Genomic DNA, 19620 nt, shown 5'->3' on the forward strand with positions numbered 1-19620 from the left:
CGTTTCTGTGAGTGGTAAATTTAATCCCATTCTTTTAGACCCTTCAGATTATATATCATTTATTAAAGATGACCTTGAAAAAAGTATGATATGTATATAAATAATGTGATAGCGAAATGGGATATTAACATGATTTTAAGTTATTTAAATGAATCATTTATCGTATGGTATGAAGAAAATTTTAAATCAAAACCTGATAAACTTTTTGAACTTGATGAAATAAATAACCTTATTAAATTCCCGCTGAAAATTAAATTTTGTACTCCTCATCTTCGTTCATTGTTGGGAATATTAAATTTTGAAAAAGATGTTGGGGATGTTTTGTATTCTGACACCGGTTCCAATTTCATTTTAATCAAATGTGATAAAGTTAATACCCCAATGAGATTTTCACATCAAACATTAGACCCTAACTCTTACCCATCAATACAAAACATTTTATCCATCAACTTAAACACATTTTCTTTATCATATCCGTTTCAATTATCCGGGAATTCATTTATTCTTCATTCAAAAGATTTATCAAATATTAAATTTAGAATAACTGACCTATTTGATTGTGATTTAGAATTCATGAATGAAATATTATGGCAATTTCAAATAGAAAAAATAGCTGATGAGATAACAGATTAAATATTTATTTTTAAATCATAATAAATGATTAAACAACAGCAACCACAGCAACTTAAGGCACAAAACACCCAGGTCCTTCAGACCATTACATACGCCATATATGCATATAATTCAAAGACGGCAGAACAAACGCAAAGGTTGAAATATGGAGATTTGGAGATAGTATTGAAAAATGAACATTTCGAATTCGTTTGCAAAGGTGGTGCAGTGATATCAAATATAAAAGAAATTTTATTTATGAATTCTAAAATTAAAGGAATAACGGATGATATAACATCAATTCCACCAGAAGAACAGAGATATTACGCATTAAATGCATTTCCTAAAGTTTTGAAGATTGGAAGATTTAATTTAAATGAGGAATTCATAGAAGGTTTCCTAAATGACATAATGAAGAAGGTGGATAAGGAATATGTGGATAGTGAGTTAAATAAGAAGGCAAATTTGGTTTATGTTGATGAAAAAGATAATGAAATTAAAGAAAAGGTTGAATGGTATCATGAATGGACATTTGAGACTTTTAAAGTTAAAGCCGATACAGAATGGGTTTCAGGATGTTTAGACCTTAAAGCAGATAAAACTTATGTTGATGAAAATTATGCAAAGAGGTCGGAAGTAAATGATGTGATTACAAGCATGAAAAATGAAATACTTCAAACATTATATCCTGTTGGTTCTATTTATACGTCAATGAACTCAACAAATCCAGAAACAGTTTTAGGTTTTGGTATGTGGAAGCAGATTGTAGATAAAGTCTTATACTGTGCTAGATATTCAAAGCAAACAGGAGGTTCGAAGAAAATTAAAGAAGCAAACCTTCCACCGCACACTCATACAGGAACGACAAACACAACAGGTAATCATTCACATTCAATAACAAAAAGAGGTTATACAAATCTTGCAGCGGGTTCGAATAGACAGGGAATGAATAGATCTGATATTTCAACTGACCCAGTAGATTCAAGCACAGGTATTTTCTGTGGAACCACAGGTAATCATTCACACACTTTCACAACAAATCCAACAGGCTCGGGTAAAGATTACATGCCACCATTTGTGACTGTATTCGCATGGTACCGCGTTCATTGAATGTGCTTGAGCCCAGACCTTTGGGTCAAGGCTTACCGAATGAACTAAATATATTTTATGTCTGTAATTAATTAGGTAATGAAGTAATGGATGAACTGCAGAAATATATGTTTACGTTAATGGTTTCAGGTTATTCAATAATTAATTATTTTTGAAGAACTGAAGGTGCTACTATTCATGTGATTTTATCCCAAGCATATGGGGATTCTAAATTTTTGTCCCTATCGTTATCCCAATTGAATTTTTTTTGGAATTTAAAATTTTTTTTCTGCATGTAAACTTAAATTTTAATTTTTACCACTAAAATGCAATATTTCAACAAATTAATGAGTAATAATATTTTAATTTATAATAATTATTATAAATCTCCTCAATTTAATGTAATTATTGTATTAATTTTTGTTGAAAATATAAAATCTTCAAGTAAATGATGTGAATTTAATATTTTTAGAATGTTGTTTAATTGTACTATATTATGCATGTAAAATTTTGTTACAATACATTTTATATGGGATCCCCATTGCCCAATTGAGAGAAAATTGAGAGGTGGGATTGGGCTAGCCCAATTCAAAATATCCCAGGTGGAAATAAAAAAATTAACAATTCAACATAAAAAAGCATCTTAAATAATAATGATAAAAAATTTTGTATGAATTTCAATCAAATTTGTTTTTATTCAACTTAAGAAATCACTTCATTAATGAAAGAAGTCGGGTTCACAACATATCCCGATCTTGAAACGAAACAACATGTTTACATGCGATATAAACATGAAGGTAGTCCCAAGTGGTATGTAAAATGCAATGAACTTGTGACACGATCTGATGGCGTAGTTTGCCGGTGTTCAATGCAAGAACAAAGGGAGGATCATTATAAAAACTGGCTTAAGACTCATGTTCACACATGTCAGGCCGGAGAAGCATTATCGCAGCAACATTACTTGACTACTACAATAAAGGTAAACAGCCAAATGATCCAATGTTGGATTTATCGAATGTATACGATGAAATGACCATTTTTACCGGTAAGTTCAACCTTGCCTTAGACACATTTGCATCCCCAGAATTCACGCATGTTGCAAAGATTTTCATTATGTTCACAATATATCAAATGATGAACAAATACAAACAACTTCAGTCAGCTAATATCAATCCGGAAAAACTTGCTGACAAATTATATAAGCCTATTACACGTGATGAGATCCGAAATAGAATGATTGCTATTGCTAACAGCATACACCTTGCTAAAGTTCTCGAATTCGCCAAAAAAGCATACACTTGTGTCGCCATCGATGAAGGCAAGACACATGATTACCACAATCTTGATTTTGTCTTAACAAATCCGTTGGAGCAAATGAAGCCATACCCAGTAGAGGCGATAGATATGAAGGATGGCCAGACAAGTCAGGATTATAAATCCGCAATAACAGCAGGATTTAACAGAATTGACATTAGGAAAGTCAAGATAGGTAGTGTGGTAGTTGACGGAGGACCAGCACAGTTAAAATGCTTCAAAGATACTTGGAATGATTCATTCTATCATGACAGAGATCCAAAATACTACAAGATATTGCTTATTCCCTGTTTGTGTCACAGAATCCACAACAGCTATCAATATATTGCTGGCAAGAACAACCAGTTACAAAGTTTAGTAAAGGATGTGCACAGAATTGCAGAACTTTGTCGCATTCATGCTGACGATATAGGTGCACAATGTCCACAGCATGTATCCACCAGATGGATATATGACTATAATATATGTGTCTTTATTCTTAAGTACGAAAACAAAATCAAGCAATATATAAATGTAGATCACGATAAAATCGTACAATTGAAAGATTGTTTAGCTGTTCTTAAAAAGCTAATCTTAGTATTCGAATCGGATAAGGCATTGTTGGCAAATTGTTACATTTGGCTTCGTAAAGCCATATCAGCTCTCAATCTTTTGACATCCAATTTGCATAATGCATTCGGATCCATCTTGGCATCTTCATTGGATAGCTATACCTTGGACTCTGACTTTGGTGGGCTATGGTGTTTGGCATTCTCTCTCACGCCGAGAGGAAGGTTCTACTTCCATAGAAAGTTTGTTAAAAACGAAGAAGTAGAAGATTTGGCCGATCCCTTGAGTTCCTTTCAAAGTGAGCATATTCCTGATAAAGATCCGGCAGAAGATTTACAGGACATTTACATGGATTCTATTTTTGAGGAAGGTAACACAAACGCTGTAATTGATGTAACAGATGAAGGCACATTTCGTAGAATTGTCGAATCTGATGATCAACTTAGGCTTACATTGCAAGATGTACGCGAGGATAATCATCAGACTGCCGAAAATGATCTAACAGCAGCTAAAGATTACCTCAAGCGCATTTTGGTTCAATTCCGATTGAACGAAAGACAAAAAACGCTTGTACTCTCGTTATATAATACGTTCATCAATAAGGAATCAGACATCTTTGAGAACGATCTGATGGACGAGGCACAAAATTATGCTTGGGAAGAGATCTCGCATAGAATTGGAGAAAAATCCATCCTTGCGGAAATAGCATTACGCTTGTTATGTTCATCTCCTTCGGAGGCAACATGTGAACGTAATATCAAAGCACAAAGGTTAATTTTGAACGTTAGGCGGTTAAGATCCAAGAAAAACTTGTTAAATAGCCGTCATATCTTAATGGCAACTAAATGAAATAAACATTTTGTTATTATTTATTTTTCAATATTAAATAGCCATTTTCTTCACAAATATTTCAATGTGTTTTTACAACAATTTAACATTCAATAATTTATAATGAATCGTTCTCTTTCATTAAACATTAATTAAAACCTCCGGTCATGAATATTTTTTTTGTTATTATTATTTTGTAATTTAAAATCTAATAATATATAAGAGTAATATTTATTATTTTATATTTTAATTCGTTATGATAATCTTTATATTTACAATTTATAAAGCACCGATCCACAGATAATATAGTTCAGTGGTAAGAGTCATAGTATAAGCCTTAAGTTCCCCAGTTCGACCCCAGGGCCTTTTCGTTTTTTTCTTTTTAGATTTTTTTTTCTGAAGTTTATTTTTAAGGTTCTCGCTGGCGACCCCCCGTTCACCAAAAAAATTTTCGATTTTTGCTGGCGACCCCCCTTCGCTCGATATTTTTTTTGTGAACGGGTGGGGGGTCGCCAGCAAAAAAAAGATGTCAAAATTTATCCCAAAAATTTTAAAAAAATCGAAGAAAGTGCATCCCAGGGATTATAAAATTTAAGTTTTCACATCTCTAGTGCTACCATGTTACCATGTGCTACCAGGTTAATGAACTTCTCTGAAAAATGATGACAACATGACATTTTGACAACAGTCCTGGAAATGATTTGTCATGACTTCATCGTAATGAGTGTAAATCAGACAAAAATATATTTTAGGTGAAGAGGTGAGATTTCACCTCCTTTTTCACCTGTTTTCTCACCCTCACCGCTTAGCGGCTCAGATTGCTTTTGCTTTCTCGTGAATTTTCATGAATTTCCTTAAGATAGAAAAAATAAAGTTAGTTTTATTTTTATTTATTTTTTATTTTGTATAAAAGATATGATTTCAACAATCGGCACAACAACAATTCAAGCCACGAACGGCGGGACTCTGTCCACAACTACAGCACCAAACTCGCTAGTCATGAATCCTACGTCAATGTTGGTAGAGATGAAAAGCTTTATTCCTTCTTCATATACTTTTGAGACAGAAATACAAAGAATTAAGCAAGAACTTTTAACAAGTAATTTAGACTGTAGTGCGAAAGATGAAACAAATGAACAGTATCTTTATGACATGCAGGACATTATTGACCATTTACCCAAATTGCCTGAAATTCAGCAGCAAAAACTAACTATTCATGAATTCGATGAAATAGAAGTGAAACCAACTGACTCAGTAGAAATAAAGAAGTTCATACGTAAAGTAAACTATGAGTTTCTAGGATATCATTGCAACCATAAAGTTATGGACAAAGATTGCGACATGGTATATAAGAACATCTCTGACATATATAAATCTGGGGAGTTTAAGACATACGACAACTTTGTTTCATTAGTTGCTGAATGTGTATGGCAGATAAGAGATAAAGATAAAAGATGTAAAATATGGAATGGACAAATAAAACCAACAACTTTTGAGTTAAAGAAAACCATTGACGCCTTAGTTGTTCTAGCAGGTCAAATTTCAATGTATAACGCAAAAATCCGTAATGTTCAAAATGTAAAGCAGCAATAAGGAAATATAACTACTCCGTCAAAGAGATAGAACGTATGCGAAACGACTATGCTGACTTAAAGAAAGAAGTAGAGAAACCAGCAGAAGATAAAATGGACATGTTAGCATTTCTGAACAAAAACTATCCAACAGCTGACGATTTCCTTCTATCTGACGTCAAGAAGAAGTATAAAGAAACTTTCGGCATTGTTAAAACTTTTGACATACTGACAGAAGAAATAGAAGCTATGAAATTGTTTAGAATTTCAAATATACATCGTACAATTCATGTAAAACGCTTATAAAATAACTGGGGTGAAAAATTAGGTGAGAAAACAGGTGAAATCTCACCTCTTCACCTAAAATATATTTTTATTGAATTCAGCAACAAAATTCTGAGTAAAATAAAGTTAGTTTTATTTTTATTTTGTATGTAAAGACAGTAATGTCATTTTGACCTGCTACAGCATATCTCATTGACAAAAGTCTTATACCAATAGTTTTGTTATGGTTAGACCCAGTTGTTGGATATAACTTCATAACTTATGGTTCATTCGATACGGAACGTTGCAGTGAAGGCTTACTTTACATCGTTCAGAAACCGAAGGACTTCAATACAAAGAGATATAAGATAGGAAGAACATATAATATAACTCAAAGATATGACAGTACAGTCAATACAGTCAAGGTTGTGTTCGTTAATGATATGAGAGCTGCAGAAACAGAACTACTTGAAAAGTTTGAGAAAAGGTATGGTGCTCCCATGAAAGGTAAAGAAACGTTTGAAGTAGATGAGATAGATAAAGCTATAAAATTATTTGACGAAGTTGCTGAAAAATACATGTAAAGCGTTTATTTTTGGTCTTTTGTGAAAGTCAGAAAATAAAGTTAGTTTTTTATAAAATATTTTTTTATCCGGAATATAAAGACAGATATGTCAACAACAGAGAAGAATAGACGATAAACAAACATGGTGTTATGTTTTGAAAGAAGAAATGAAAGGATTATATAAACAGGTTGAACCAAACGATAATGAGGATTCATTTACTGACGATGAAATACCTGTAAATGATGCTTTATAAAGTATGATTGGAATTTATTTTTGCATTAATCCTGCTGTGTTGTCAAAATGTCATGTTGTCTGATTTTTTCAGAGAAGTTCATTAACCTGGTAGCACATGGTAACATGGTAGCACCTTCAGTTCTTCGAGATGTTGTCAAAGAAAAATAAAAATTAAATTTGGATAGAGTTTAAAAATTCATCTTTATTAAATTCATCTCTTCCAATCAATTTATTTATTCTATTAAATTCTTTTATTTTTGCTTCACTCAGTTTAAGGATTGAACGGTAAGTTTCTAACTTTTCAATTATTTCCTTCTTCTCTTTATCGTTTTCAATTACTTTAGTTTTATGGGCATCAACCCCACCGCATTGTGGCTTCTTTTTGTAATAGCATATTTTTGATTTAATTCTGTTTAGTTTCTTTTTATATTCATCGTCAGGACTCTGAATCTTAATTAAATCAGGACTCTTGGCTGCTTCGTTGTCACCCATTTCTTACGAAATAAAAAAATTAAATATTATTTAAATATAATGGAGTAATAAAATAAATCGGAATTTCTATTAATTTATTGTCAACTTCAACTAATGCATTGCCGTTAATATATCTAACAAATTCAGCTATTGTGTCAAATCTTCGTCTTCTTTTTGTCATTGATTTATTAGTTTTTCCATAATCGAGATGAATCAAAACTTTATCCCCTTGTTTAAAATTCATGAGCCCCGAATTAATTTGTTCACGTTTAACATCATTCAACCTTTCCATTTGCTTTCTAATATATTCCCATTCTTTTGAAATATCATTTTTCATTTCCACTGGTTTCATGTTTATTGTTCTATGCCATGTATTATTGTAATAATATACTAACTGCTGTATGATGGAGTCATGATTTCCATCCCAATATATCTGACCGTTAACCCCTAACGCATCTCTAAGAGTTCTCATTACCGCATCAACTATTTTATTATGAAACGTATATGGAGAAGATGAGAAGTAAAAATTAATTTGTGGGAAATAATGAGCCATAGCTGCCTGAAATCCTTTATCACCATCACCCCTGATATTATCTACTCTTTCATGATCTAGTAAGTATTGTATAGCTCTTCTTGTTTCCTGTTCTGTTTTCCCTTTCACTGGAATGCAATATAAATATCTAGTTAATGTTAATGGCAAAATAAATAAGTAACTTTTCCTTTTGAATATTCCAGATGATCGATTTCGTATGAATATGGATATGGTGCAAATGAAGGGCGACTAAATTTTTCCTTTAACGGTTGAATTTTTGGGTCAATTGGTTTATTTAATATTTTGAAATCCTTTTTAAAATCTTTTTGCTTCTTTAATGTTTGAAATGGATATAATAAAGTGAATGATGAAGGATTAACTGAAGGAGGAGGCGGTACTGTCGTTGGAGGTTTTGGTGTTGCAAGTGGTTTAATTTTATCTGCTTTGATTTTGGATGATGAAGTTTTGGAATTCATTCCTCCTTTCATTAATTCTGGATGTATTCTATTCATTTGTTTTAAATATGCTGTATATAAAGGTTTGATATACTTTCCCGCTTCGAGTTTATGTTGAAGGATGAATTCCAAAAGTTGATCTTCATTTAAAAGTCGGGCTGAATATGGTTTAACTAATGAATCATAAATTAAAGCTTGTGCATCATTTATGGTCTGAAGAACCTGGGCGTTTTGTTCCTTTTGTTTTTGTTCCTTTGGCTTTGGTTTTTGTGGCTCAGGATTATATAAATTATATAATTCATCAATATCTTCTTCTGTTAATACTTTATTTTTGAAATCTTTCAACTGTTTAAGTTGTGATTTAGTTTTTCCCTTTGTATATTCATTATTTTGAATTTTGTCTTTAATTTTAGAAATTATTTTATCATGATATTTCAAAATTTCATTTTTATAATATGAATAATAATAATCCATATCATCACCCGTTATATTTTTATTATGTTTTTGGAGATATGATTTTAATTCATAATAACTAAGAAAATTTTGATTAAGTACTAAATCATCAATTAAAATTTTTAAATCTGTGTTATCCATTTATATAAAAATAAAATAAATGTTTTAAGGGTGCCCACCTCTTTGAATCATAGTATCAAAACCATCATTAACGGTTCCTTTTGTCTCTTCTGTGGCATTTCATTAAAAATAAAATTTTAAATTGTATTAAATAAATGGCATACAACATCCATTTTCACAACATACAGCCTTAGTGTGTGCTCCTGTTAATGCAGTCTTACCGATTGTTAAGCGAGTCATTGACCCGTTTTTAAGTTGTAAATTAATATTTTGACCATCAAATATCACTTTATCATTTATTATATCCAAATAATTTTTAGGTGTTAATTGCTTATTTTGTCGTAAACTAACACCTTTCATTTTTTGTGCAATCTTTTTAAAATCACCCCCATCAATTGAACTGTTGAATGATGTATAACACTTAGGACATAAAGCAACCATGTTATCACCTTGTTTCTCAATTGCTAAACCCAATAACTTCTTCTCATGTGCTTTTTCTTCAGCTTTATTCTCTAATTTAGGTTTAAATTTCTCATCAAAACAAAAGAAATCAAAAGGTGCGAATTTGAAAATGTTTTTATCATAAAATTGTTTATCTGTAACAATTGCTTGAAATGCTTGAGTGTTAGGAAGACTTGGATCGCCAGCAATAGCCCAATAAGATGAATCAGTATCACCTTCAATGAAATGAAAATGATTAAGATTCATGCATTTATACATAAAATCATAAATGAAAACTAAATACCAGTATTTAGCATTATCTAAAGTAAAAAATGCCTCTTGTAAACATGTATCACATCTATAAAATCTATCTTTGAACATCACTTGATATGTATCTTCACCTATTTTTCTTATGTTTTTAAACTTATTTGACATACATGCAACGCGTGCCCTCTGTGCATTCGTTATTTTAGTCTTTGCGTAATTTTGTGTATTCATTGCATCGTAACCATATGATCCATTAAGCGAAATCTTGCAAAATAAACTTTTTCCTTTATTTCCTTCTAATTCAGCCTTTTGTCTTTCGTTCATAAATTCGTTCGCAAATTCATTAAAACAAGTGTTTTTCGTAAATGTTAAAATTGATTGAATATCATCAATGATAAAATGAAATCTGTCTATTAGATACCATAGATAATAAGAAGAAAATGGTTGATATTGGTTGTGTGTTGATGCTAACTGAGTTAATTTCCTCTGTTTCTGGTCAACTGGTAGATTGTTTGATTTCATGTAATTATACATAAAACTACCAATTGTTTTTTCATCTGTGATAATATCTAAGTTTCTTATTATCGGTAAAAAGTTTATGTAATCATTAATGTATTTTTCATCAATGTGACCCTTTACTTCAGCCACGAATAAAGTATTTTTCTTCTTAATTATTCCCAGTGCTTTTGCTTTCTTTGTTGCTGTATCACAAATGATAACACCATTCAATCTTCCCGGCATATACATTTTATGGTCAGTATATTGAATGAAATCATGAGGATTAGATGAAAATGATGAAGGATATAATGAATTAAAGTCAACACCAACGAAATGAGTCATAATGTTGGTGGTGTCCTCATTTGATACAGTTTTAGTTTCTGGACTATATGAAAGTTTATTAATGTGCGTGATTCCTTTAAGATTTACTCTATGTTGAACATTTGATAAACCACCAGTAATTCCATTACGGATAATGTGATAAGCTTCAACTGAATCTAAAGTCATTGGTAAATTATTTTTTAATGCATAATTTCTTAAATTGATTCTTAAACGTTGAACATCTTCATCTTTATTTGATTTTACGACATTGCAATAACAACACATTAACTGACAATTTTCTTTGGTATGTGGTTTTTCATTATCGATTCTATCTAATGTTGGTTTATTTGCATATGTAAACGCTTTACCACACATTTTGCATTTAGATGAAAGGATTAAATCGTGATAGTATTGAAAATCATCCATTGAAACATTATTTTTAGTATCCCTTTCTGCTTTTTCATCTTGTTTCTTATATGATTCAATTTTATATTTCCAATACTTTTTCGTTAATTCAAAACTTGATTCTATCTCTTCCTCAGGATATTTTTCATTAGGATTAAAGTCTTTATATGCTAAAGCGTAACGAATCATTGAAGCATTCGATGATAAAGAAAGATTATGAAGCATGTCAATTTTATAAACAAATGTTTCTTCAATAATTTTATCAATTGGGTCAATCATAATTTCAACATCTTTATTGCAATAATGAATAAAATATTCTAATCTATTCTTAAAAATTTTAGCATCATTGAGATATATTTGATAATCACTATCTGATATAGTTTCTTGAGTTAATGCTGAATAAAATGAATCTTGAGTGAATGGTTCCACTTTATATAATTCTTCTTCGTAATTTTCCCATGTGATGAATTGATAAGGGAAAAAGGATTTAACACGTGATTTATTGTTTCCGAAATCTTGAGTGAATTGGTCTAATGTCCCACCCGCTATATAATTTCTGATGTCAATAAATCTCAATTCATATGGAACGTTTGTTTTCTTTACAATGATTTGCTTAAATTGAGAAGAAGAACCCAGCATTGATTTTATTTTCCATTTTGCAGTGTTTAAATCACGAAGAATTAAATTTAAATCAAACTTTCCCGAATTAAAACCTATGATATTCACTTTATTGAATTCCTCATCTAGAAGTTCTTTAAATGCTTCCTTCTGTTTTTCATTTAATGTATGAGACAAAGTCCCCGCCGTTTGGTCCGTTTGCGACTTCATTAATTCTTCATATTGTTCAATATTTGATTTAGCAACTAATGAACAGGTTGAAAATAAAAACTCAATCCAATCAGAAATAAAAGAATCACTCGAAGTTAAGCAAAAATTCCTCGTATATGTTTTATCATTTAATTTAACCGTTGATGATACCATGAATGGTTTTAAGTAAGCGTTCAAAGTTGCACACTCAGAAAGTTGTAATTCTTCTTTAGTCTCTAATGTTTCGAAGTCAAAAGTAATATAATATCTTGTCGGTTGATAATATTCCTGCAAATTATGAGCTAATAACCACTGATATATCTTCTGTTTCGTAATATGTGGTGCATATGGTTGCTGTGTCTTTTGCAATTGAACGTCTTGAATTAATCTTCCATTATTTTCTTTACATTTCTCACAATGCTTTAAAAATCTTCTTTGGTTTTTCCTTTCTGGGTCATCACGGATAGAATAAACTTCTTCTTTACAATATGGACAAACTCTATAGCCGGTGAGTGCTTCAACATCTGTTATTCTGTCAGCGTGAAGTTTTCCACATGGACTCTGTGTTAATAAAATATTTATTGTTTCAAATTCTGGATCTATCATTATTGAATCCACTAATGGAAAGTCTACCTTATTTATGTCCACGTCTTCTGGTTGAGGATCACAATAATAGAAATCAATATTAACATTTAACATTCTCGCTAATCTCTCACTTTCTGATGAAATGTCAAACCCTTCATATGCATCTATTGCTTCATTTAAATAGCTTCTACGAGTTTTAGGATTAGCACCATCAGGAATGTTATAGAAGCGTTTAAATAACCTTCTACCTTCTGCTCTAATTTGATTATCATTCATTTTAGCGTTCGTTTTGTTCATTTATGTAAGAATAAAAATTAAAAAATAAATAAAAATAAAGTTTATTTTTTAAAGCCCATAAAATGAATTAAGAACACATAAATTTTTATCATCTGCGACGTGACGAATACATTTTAATTTACTCAAGAATGCGTACCCTGATACATTAAATCTAATTCCTGTCTTATTTAATTTCACAACTTTGAAAAGGAATGTATGAATAGCTATAAAATGATGAGAAGATGTTTTATGGGTTGCTTCCATTTTTTCTGAAATAAATGAATAAATATAATGCTTATACGTTTTCATATCTTTTATATTCTTAATAACGAATGGTATAGACCTTTCAACTTCGTCTTCCTTCGGTGCTGTTCTTTCATATGAAACATTATTGGTATCTTCAATAATGAAACCACAATCACACAAAATTTTATATGTTCCAATGGTTTCTTTTGATATTTTATCTAATAAATCAAAAACTTTATCAACACCTGTGCATTTATTTAAATAATAATTTGTGTAAATATCATGATCTTCTTTCTTAATCGTATTAGTTGCATATGTCACGTTTTTAAGAGCTTTTTTGAATTTTTCGGAATCTAAAGGTGGTGAAAGTAAGATACAAGGGTATTCTTCATTATCAATAAATTGTAACTTATGTTTACGTATAAATTTAGTACCTTCTTCTGAAAGTGTTTCATCTATTTCGCCATCTAATAAATTTTGTGTTGATTCTGAGACATAATTTTTATATCTTTCTTCATGAGATTTCTGTACTTCTGATTCTGAAGCTGGGATATTCATTAAACCCTCTACTTCATTTTCATTATATTTTTCAACTTCTCTTAATTCCTTAATTTTTTCATCTATTTCATCTCTTATTTTTTCCAGTTTTTCAATTTCATTGTATTCATCATCATCTTTAATCCGTTCTTCATAATATTCAGGGAAAACATCAGGTTCTTTAGGTTTTTCTTCTTCAGATGTGGATATAAGAAATTTATAACATCATCTTTATTCATTTTTCCATCATAATCTAAATCATTTAATAACTCGGCAAATTTTTGACAATTTCTTAAATAATATTTACTAACTTCATAACACATCTCATCTAATATATCCTTTATTTCCTCGTTTGTGAATCCTAATTTTTTAACGTTGTTAGTTTTGACGCTCATTTCATACAAAATAAAAATAAATTATTCAAAAATGTAAGACATGAATTTTTAAAGTTTATTTTTTTATTTTTTATTTCATTATGGTAGTGAATCTTTCATTCATGAAAATAATTATTTCTAATTTCTTTTATTCTCTCGTACATACTAGATTTGAAGAATTCAGAACATTTCCCATAATCTCCTAAATGTTTTCTTATCCCTAACGTGTGCCAGTTATTATATGAAACTGAATAAACTTTATCTTTATCTTTACACCTTTCATCACTTCCAATATATTTATATCTCAGTTTTGATTTAGCATTTTCATATTCATTAGCGTTTAATAATTCACAGTCTTCCTTTTTAAATTGATGTTTAAGATATTCAGGATTTAATACTCTACGTTTATATGCTCCTAACTTAGTTCTAAAGGTTTTTCTACAAAATTTAGGAATTCCATCCTCTTTAATGTCATCAATGATTTCCATTTCATTATTTTCAATTTCTTCTTCTCGTTTATGAGGTCTTTGATTATGACTCCATTGATTCCATGAAATTAAATATTCTTTATCATTATATTTATACCTCATTAGCTTATTTTGGCTTTCATATTCATTTAATAATTCACAGTCTTCCTTTTTAAATTGAAGTTTAACCCATTCAGGATTTAAACAATGTTTAATTAATCGCGGAATATCTGACATCATCTATATATAGCTTCTTTTATAAAAGATAAAAAAATAAATTATTTTAAAATTAATGTTAATTTTTTAAAATGTGTTTAGTATATAATATTTATTACTAATTTATTTAATAATGTCGCGCTTTCTTACGAATTCATGACTTAAAAAACGTTAGAAATAATTTTTATATCATCTATATATAGAAGATGTGAAAATATACCTTCATCTATATATATAGACGTAACAAAAAAAGTCACACAACCCTTCCTATCCTACTACTCTTCATAGGCTGATTCAATTATATATAAAACTCAATTTTTCGTCAGAAAAACAGATCTGTTTCAATTATTTAAGGCTTTTAACTGAAGAATTTCAGCTATCTGAGAAAATTTCCGTTTCAATTCTGACTTTTGTTTCGGAGATAATTCTTGAATTTAGTCATCAAATATTTGATATATTTGGTGAATATTTTGTCAATTTTCCTGTAAAAAACATTTTTACAATACAAAATGAAAAAAAAATACAATTGAATTGGTTTCATATGTTATGTGTTGTCTCGCTAAGTTTCAAATGGATGAATTCTACGAGTTTATGCCTTTCAATTATTTAATAAATTTTTTTTGAATATGTGCAAATCTGACACATATAGTGAATACAATATTAGCAATTTGTTAATTTTAATATATTCAAAAGAAAATTACTTGAAAGTTAAATCAATTATAAATGAAATGGTAAGCTTTGGGAACAGGACAAATTTGCCACACGGCACTTTTTTTAAAAAAAATTAATGGAGCGGAGCGATACTCTGCTGCAGGAGCCCCAAGGCTCCCAATCATTACGAAAGGGAGCCTCAGGGCTCCTGAGAATCCGTCAGCAGAGGCCTTTTTATTTGGCCTCTGCTGATCAAAGATTCGGCGAAGCCATTCTTCGTCTCAGGAGCCCCAAGGCTCCCAATCATTACGAAAGGGAGCCTCAGGGCTCCTGAGAATCCGTCAGCAGAGGCCTTTTTATTTGGCCTCTGCTGATCAAAGATTCGGCGAAGCCATTCTTCGTCTCAGGAGCCCCAAGGCTCCCAATCATTACGAAAGGGAGCCTCAGGGCTCCTGAGAATCCGTCAGCAGAGGCCTTTTTATTTGGCCTCTGCTGATCAAAGATTCGGCGAAGCCATTCTTCGTCTCAGGAGCCCCAAGGCTCCCAATCATTACGAAAGGGAGCCTCAGGGCTCCTGAGAATCCGTCAGCAGAGGCCTTTTTATTTGGCCTCTGCTGATCAAAGATTCGGCGAAGCCATTCTTCGTCTCAGGAGCCCCAAGGCTCCCAATCATTACGAAAGGGAGCCTCAGGGCTCCTGAGAAACCTCTTTGAGAAGGTTTTCTTTAAGAAAACCTTCTCAAAGATGATTGTCAGCATTCACTCAAAATCTACCAAGAGTTTCAAAGTTTCAAATCTATCTGAAATGAAGCTTTGAATCTCTTGTATATCTAATTGTAGAGGTACCTTTTCAAAATGTCTTCTATTGATTAAATTTAATCAGTAAAAGTCATTTTGAAAAGGTACATCTCTATAATTGCTATTGAGCATTCACTCTTGGAACCTTGGAGCTCTTGTGTAGTGCATGAAAACTCCAAGATTCTAGCATAAAACATATATCATAGACATGATTTCTTCAAATATAATTTAAGGTTATTTTTAAAAATTATAAAAGCGTAATTTAAGGTTATTGAAAAAGTGACACTTGGCAAATTTGTCCCGCACTCGTAAGCTTTATTGTCAAATTAAACTCTCGGACTCTATGCTTTTCAAGTAAGAATTTAGTATTTGACTTAATGTGCGAACTTTCTTATTCAATTTTACCGGATAAAAGCATTCTACCATCTCATAAAATAGATATAATTCAGTCATTTAATAATAATAATCCAATAAATGAAGATAATCTCGATTTTTACTTAAATTTATATTTAAATTTAATTGATGATCCAATTATCATACAAAATAAAATTGTTACTGATTCCATTATTAATTTTCTATCACAGAATTATGAGATCTTAGATGAAGATACAATCAGCGAATTTGAATCAAAATACCAAATTCATCCTGATTCATAGATTTTTTGATTATTGCTAACATAATAAGCAATTCATTGTCAGTAAAACACTATATTTTTAGATTCAAATCAGATACACACTTTTTTCTATATCTTCATATTCTGTTTAAATGATATTTAGCTATGATAACATAAGCTATTATGTATACATATATTTTTAAGTTTCTAACATATTTCTATTTCTGTTGTCTCTTATATTCTTTAGAAACATAATATTAATCACCATTTATTATTTTTATCATTGAAACATCAATAATGTCAAACAAATATTGTCATGATTTTTTAATATCTCCTGAAAAACTGTAGCAAAAATATTATTTACAAATGATTCATGAAAAAAAATTAAATTTTTAATTCACAGAATGTTTTATATAATAGATATTGCATCATATATATTGTTGAATTTATATTATTTATGGTGATTTATTATTTGTCACTTTTCTAATTCATAAATGTCTTTATTACTGAAATATATTGATGCTCCACCTCAAAATCCAATTGATTTCAAAATTCCATTGAGTGATCCTATGGACTGGCCATTAATTCCATCCATTCAAGAACTAAAAAAAGCATTGTCAAATAATGAAAATGACGATTCTGTTCCTAGCTACTCAACATCTGAAGTTTCGCATGAAAAAATTATAGCAATTGAAGCATATTTAACATCCATTAATTTTGCCAATGAAGATTCAGCGTTTTTTACAGCATTATACCACACATCTCAAAATTTCATATTTATGAACTATAATAGAGCAAAACATGAATTATCATGTCAATGCGGCGCTCATTATACAGTTTACTATGACAAAACGCTCAAATGTTACAAAATACGAGTTGATAAATCTCATTCGCATTGTATGGAATCAACAACCATCCCCACAATAGTATTAGATTATCTTATTGAATCAAATAATGAATCAATTATCAGTAATAATTTTACAAATTTTCATCGTATCGTTCAAAAACAATTCAAAAGGGAAATAGGAGAAGATACTTTTCGAAAACGTGTAAAAGCAATTTTTCATATTACAGATTCTGATTTAGTGAATAGTTTCAAAAAACTAATTTCATTGAATAATCATATTGTTGAATCAGGAGGCTGTTCCATTATTTCTACAGGTGAAAAAAATGATAAAAATGAGTATATTTACAAAGTTAACGAATTAATTGAAGATCCAAACTTTATAATAAAATGTATTTCAATTTTACCACCGGCATCAGAATTGTTTCTTAAATCAGAAAGATTTAACAATATTCTTCTTGTGGATGCCACTAGAACCAATACAATCTGTGCGGGTAAAATGGGGGTAATTGCCACTACATCTCCAACCAGACGAGCTATTCCGATAGCATATGGTTGGTCTGTGGAAGAAGATCTTCCACTAATGTCTAGTTTATTTAAGACAATTCTCAATAAAATCACCAAAAATGACATTTCAATTATCTTGAGTGACGGCGGAACAGCTATTAAAGGGGCATTAATTGAAAATGGATTGATTCAAAAACAACGGAGGTGCATTTTTCACCTTTTCGAAGATGTGAAATATTCGAAATGTAGAAAAATAATATGGTCTTTGAATTTGGCTATAAACTCTGTTGATTATACAAACAAATTAAATGACATCAAAAAATCAATAACAGAAAATTATCCAAATTATTCGGAAACAAAAATTGATAAATTTATTAAAAAATTAAAAGACGCAAATCCCTTTAAGTTCAATTCATTTGACCAAGGATTGCAAGCTACTTCTGTTTTGGAAGCCTTAAATGGGGAATTCCAAAAAAGAAAAATTTTCGATATTATTGAAGCTTTTGCCTGGTTTACAGATGCAACAGTCAAATATGGAGTTGAGGCATTGAAAAACTGTGGTCAGCCAAAAGAAATTATCGATTTTGTAATTAAAAAATCGTTCTCATATAATGTTCACTACAGCGAAATCAAAGACTTATTTAAAGTTATTGATAGGCTTGGCTTTGAAGAAAAAATCCTTATCTTCAATGGTAAAGGATTTTGCAGTTGCAATGAAACAAAGCGTTTCGGAACCGTTTGTTCTCATATTGAAGCACTTAACAATCAAAAACCTGAATTAAGAATTAATGTAGACCAATATTTAAATAATTGTTATACAGCGAAAATATCAGATGAAAAAATTGAAGAACTGGCAAAAATGACGGCAAGTTATAAAAACTTGCCAGCTATAGATAGTTTAGAGATCCCTGAAAGAATAAGAAGAGATAAACAAACGAGAAAGAGAATGCCTTCAAAATTTGAATATAATAAATAATGTTGATTTCAAATTTTGAGTAATTGATCGTCAATTTTGAAAGGATAATAAAAATTGAGAGTAGGTGTAATTTTTAAAAAAAAGAAGATAAATCAAATATATTTTGATAAACAAATCAAATTATTAATTCATCCAAATTTTTTAAGAAATGATCGGCAATTTTGAAAGGATAATAAAAAATTGAGAGAAGGTGTAATTTTTTAAAAAAGAAGATAAATCAAATATATTTTAATAAATAAATCAAATTATTCAATTTTGATTTTAAAAACAATACTTTTATTGTAAATTTGAATTCAAATTATTGTTTTATATTCAGCCTTATATATTATTTTTCTTTAAACATTATTTTTCTTTCTTCTATTCAAATGCATTTTCAAAGCAAATTTTGAATTATCCTATATTATCTTAATTACAAATATATTTTTATTTAACTTAAATGCACAATTAATCTTTTCATAATTTATCCATTTTGATAATTTCGATTTTTTCAAAACGCTCTCAAATCTTTACAATTTGTGAGAATAATTTTATTCCCATATCAAAATTCAAATTTGTTTTTTTTTAATAATTGCATTTATCTATTAATATACTATCTATTTTTTCAATTTTTTATTTTCTATTTTTTATCAATTTTTTTCAAAATAAAATTTCTCCTAAACATTTTACGAAATCTTGCTAATATTTGCTTTCCCCATATTTATGGATGTGTTTCACCATCAATATACTTTCTATTT

At 30.0% G+C, this 19620-nt stretch overlaps 3 protein-coding genes and 5 pseudogenes across 8 annotated transcripts, besides 4 other annotated features; 5 read left to right on the forward strand and 3 right to left on the reverse strand.

The window, feature by feature from the left end:
* Nucleotides 1-13794: part of a mobile genetic element that runs on past the window's edge.
* Nucleotides 658-1124, forward strand: TVAGG3_1070820 (annotated as a pseudogene). The gene has a single exon. A coding segment is annotated over exon 1 (467 nt).
* Nucleotides 1895-5002: a mobile genetic element.
* On the forward strand, nucleotides 2815-3850 carry TVAGG3_1070840 (annotated as a pseudogene). Its single transcript has one exon. A coding segment is annotated over exon 1 (1036 nt).
* TVAGG3_1070850 (uncharacterized protein) lies at nucleotides 3913-4413 on the forward strand (the record flags this gene model as incomplete). Its single annotated transcript, XM_001282722.2, has 1 exon — nucleotides 3913-4413. The coding sequence occupies one exon, from the start codon at nucleotides 3913-3915 to the stop codon at nucleotides 4411-4413; it is 501 nt and encodes a 166-aa protein (XP_001282723.2).
* On the forward strand, nucleotides 5308-5960 carry TVAGG3_1070860 (annotated as a pseudogene). The gene has a single exon. A coding segment is annotated over exon 1 (653 nt).
* Nucleotides 7199-7519, reverse strand: TVAGG3_1070870 (uncharacterized protein; the record flags this gene model as incomplete). Its single annotated transcript, XM_051256375.1, has 1 exon — nucleotides 7199-7519. One exon carries the CDS (start codon nucleotides 7517-7519, stop codon nucleotides 7199-7201), a length of 321 nt encoding a protein of 106 aa, XP_051076449.1.
* Nucleotides 8376-8959, reverse strand: TVAGG3_1070880 (annotated as a pseudogene). The gene has a single exon. A coding segment is annotated over exon 1 (584 nt).
* TVAGG3_1070890 lies at nucleotides 10415-11269 on the reverse strand (annotated as a pseudogene). Its single transcript has one exon. A coding segment is annotated over exon 1 (855 nt).
* Nucleotides 13408-13872: a mobile genetic element.
* A 1366-nt stretch (nucleotides 13873-15238) lies between these two features.
* Nucleotides 15239-16254: a mobile genetic element.
* Nucleotides 16255-17986: 1732 nt separating this feature from the next.
* TVAGG3_1070920 (uncharacterized protein) lies at nucleotides 17987-18886 on the forward strand (the record flags this gene model as incomplete). The annotated part of the gene is made up of 1 exon (XM_051256376.1): nucleotides 17987-18886. One exon carries the CDS (start codon nucleotides 17987-17989, stop codon nucleotides 18884-18886), a length of 900 nt encoding a protein of 299 aa, XP_051076450.1.
* Between the last annotated feature and the right edge of the window lie 734 nt (nucleotides 18887-19620).

The sequence above is a fragment of the Trichomonas vaginalis genome, assembly GCF_026262505.1.
Source record: "Trichomonas vaginalis G3 chromosome Unknown ctg_87, whole genome shotgun sequence".
In the NCBI taxonomy this organism is placed as follows: Eukaryota; Parabasalia; order Trichomonadida; family Trichomonadidae; genus Trichomonas; species Trichomonas vaginalis.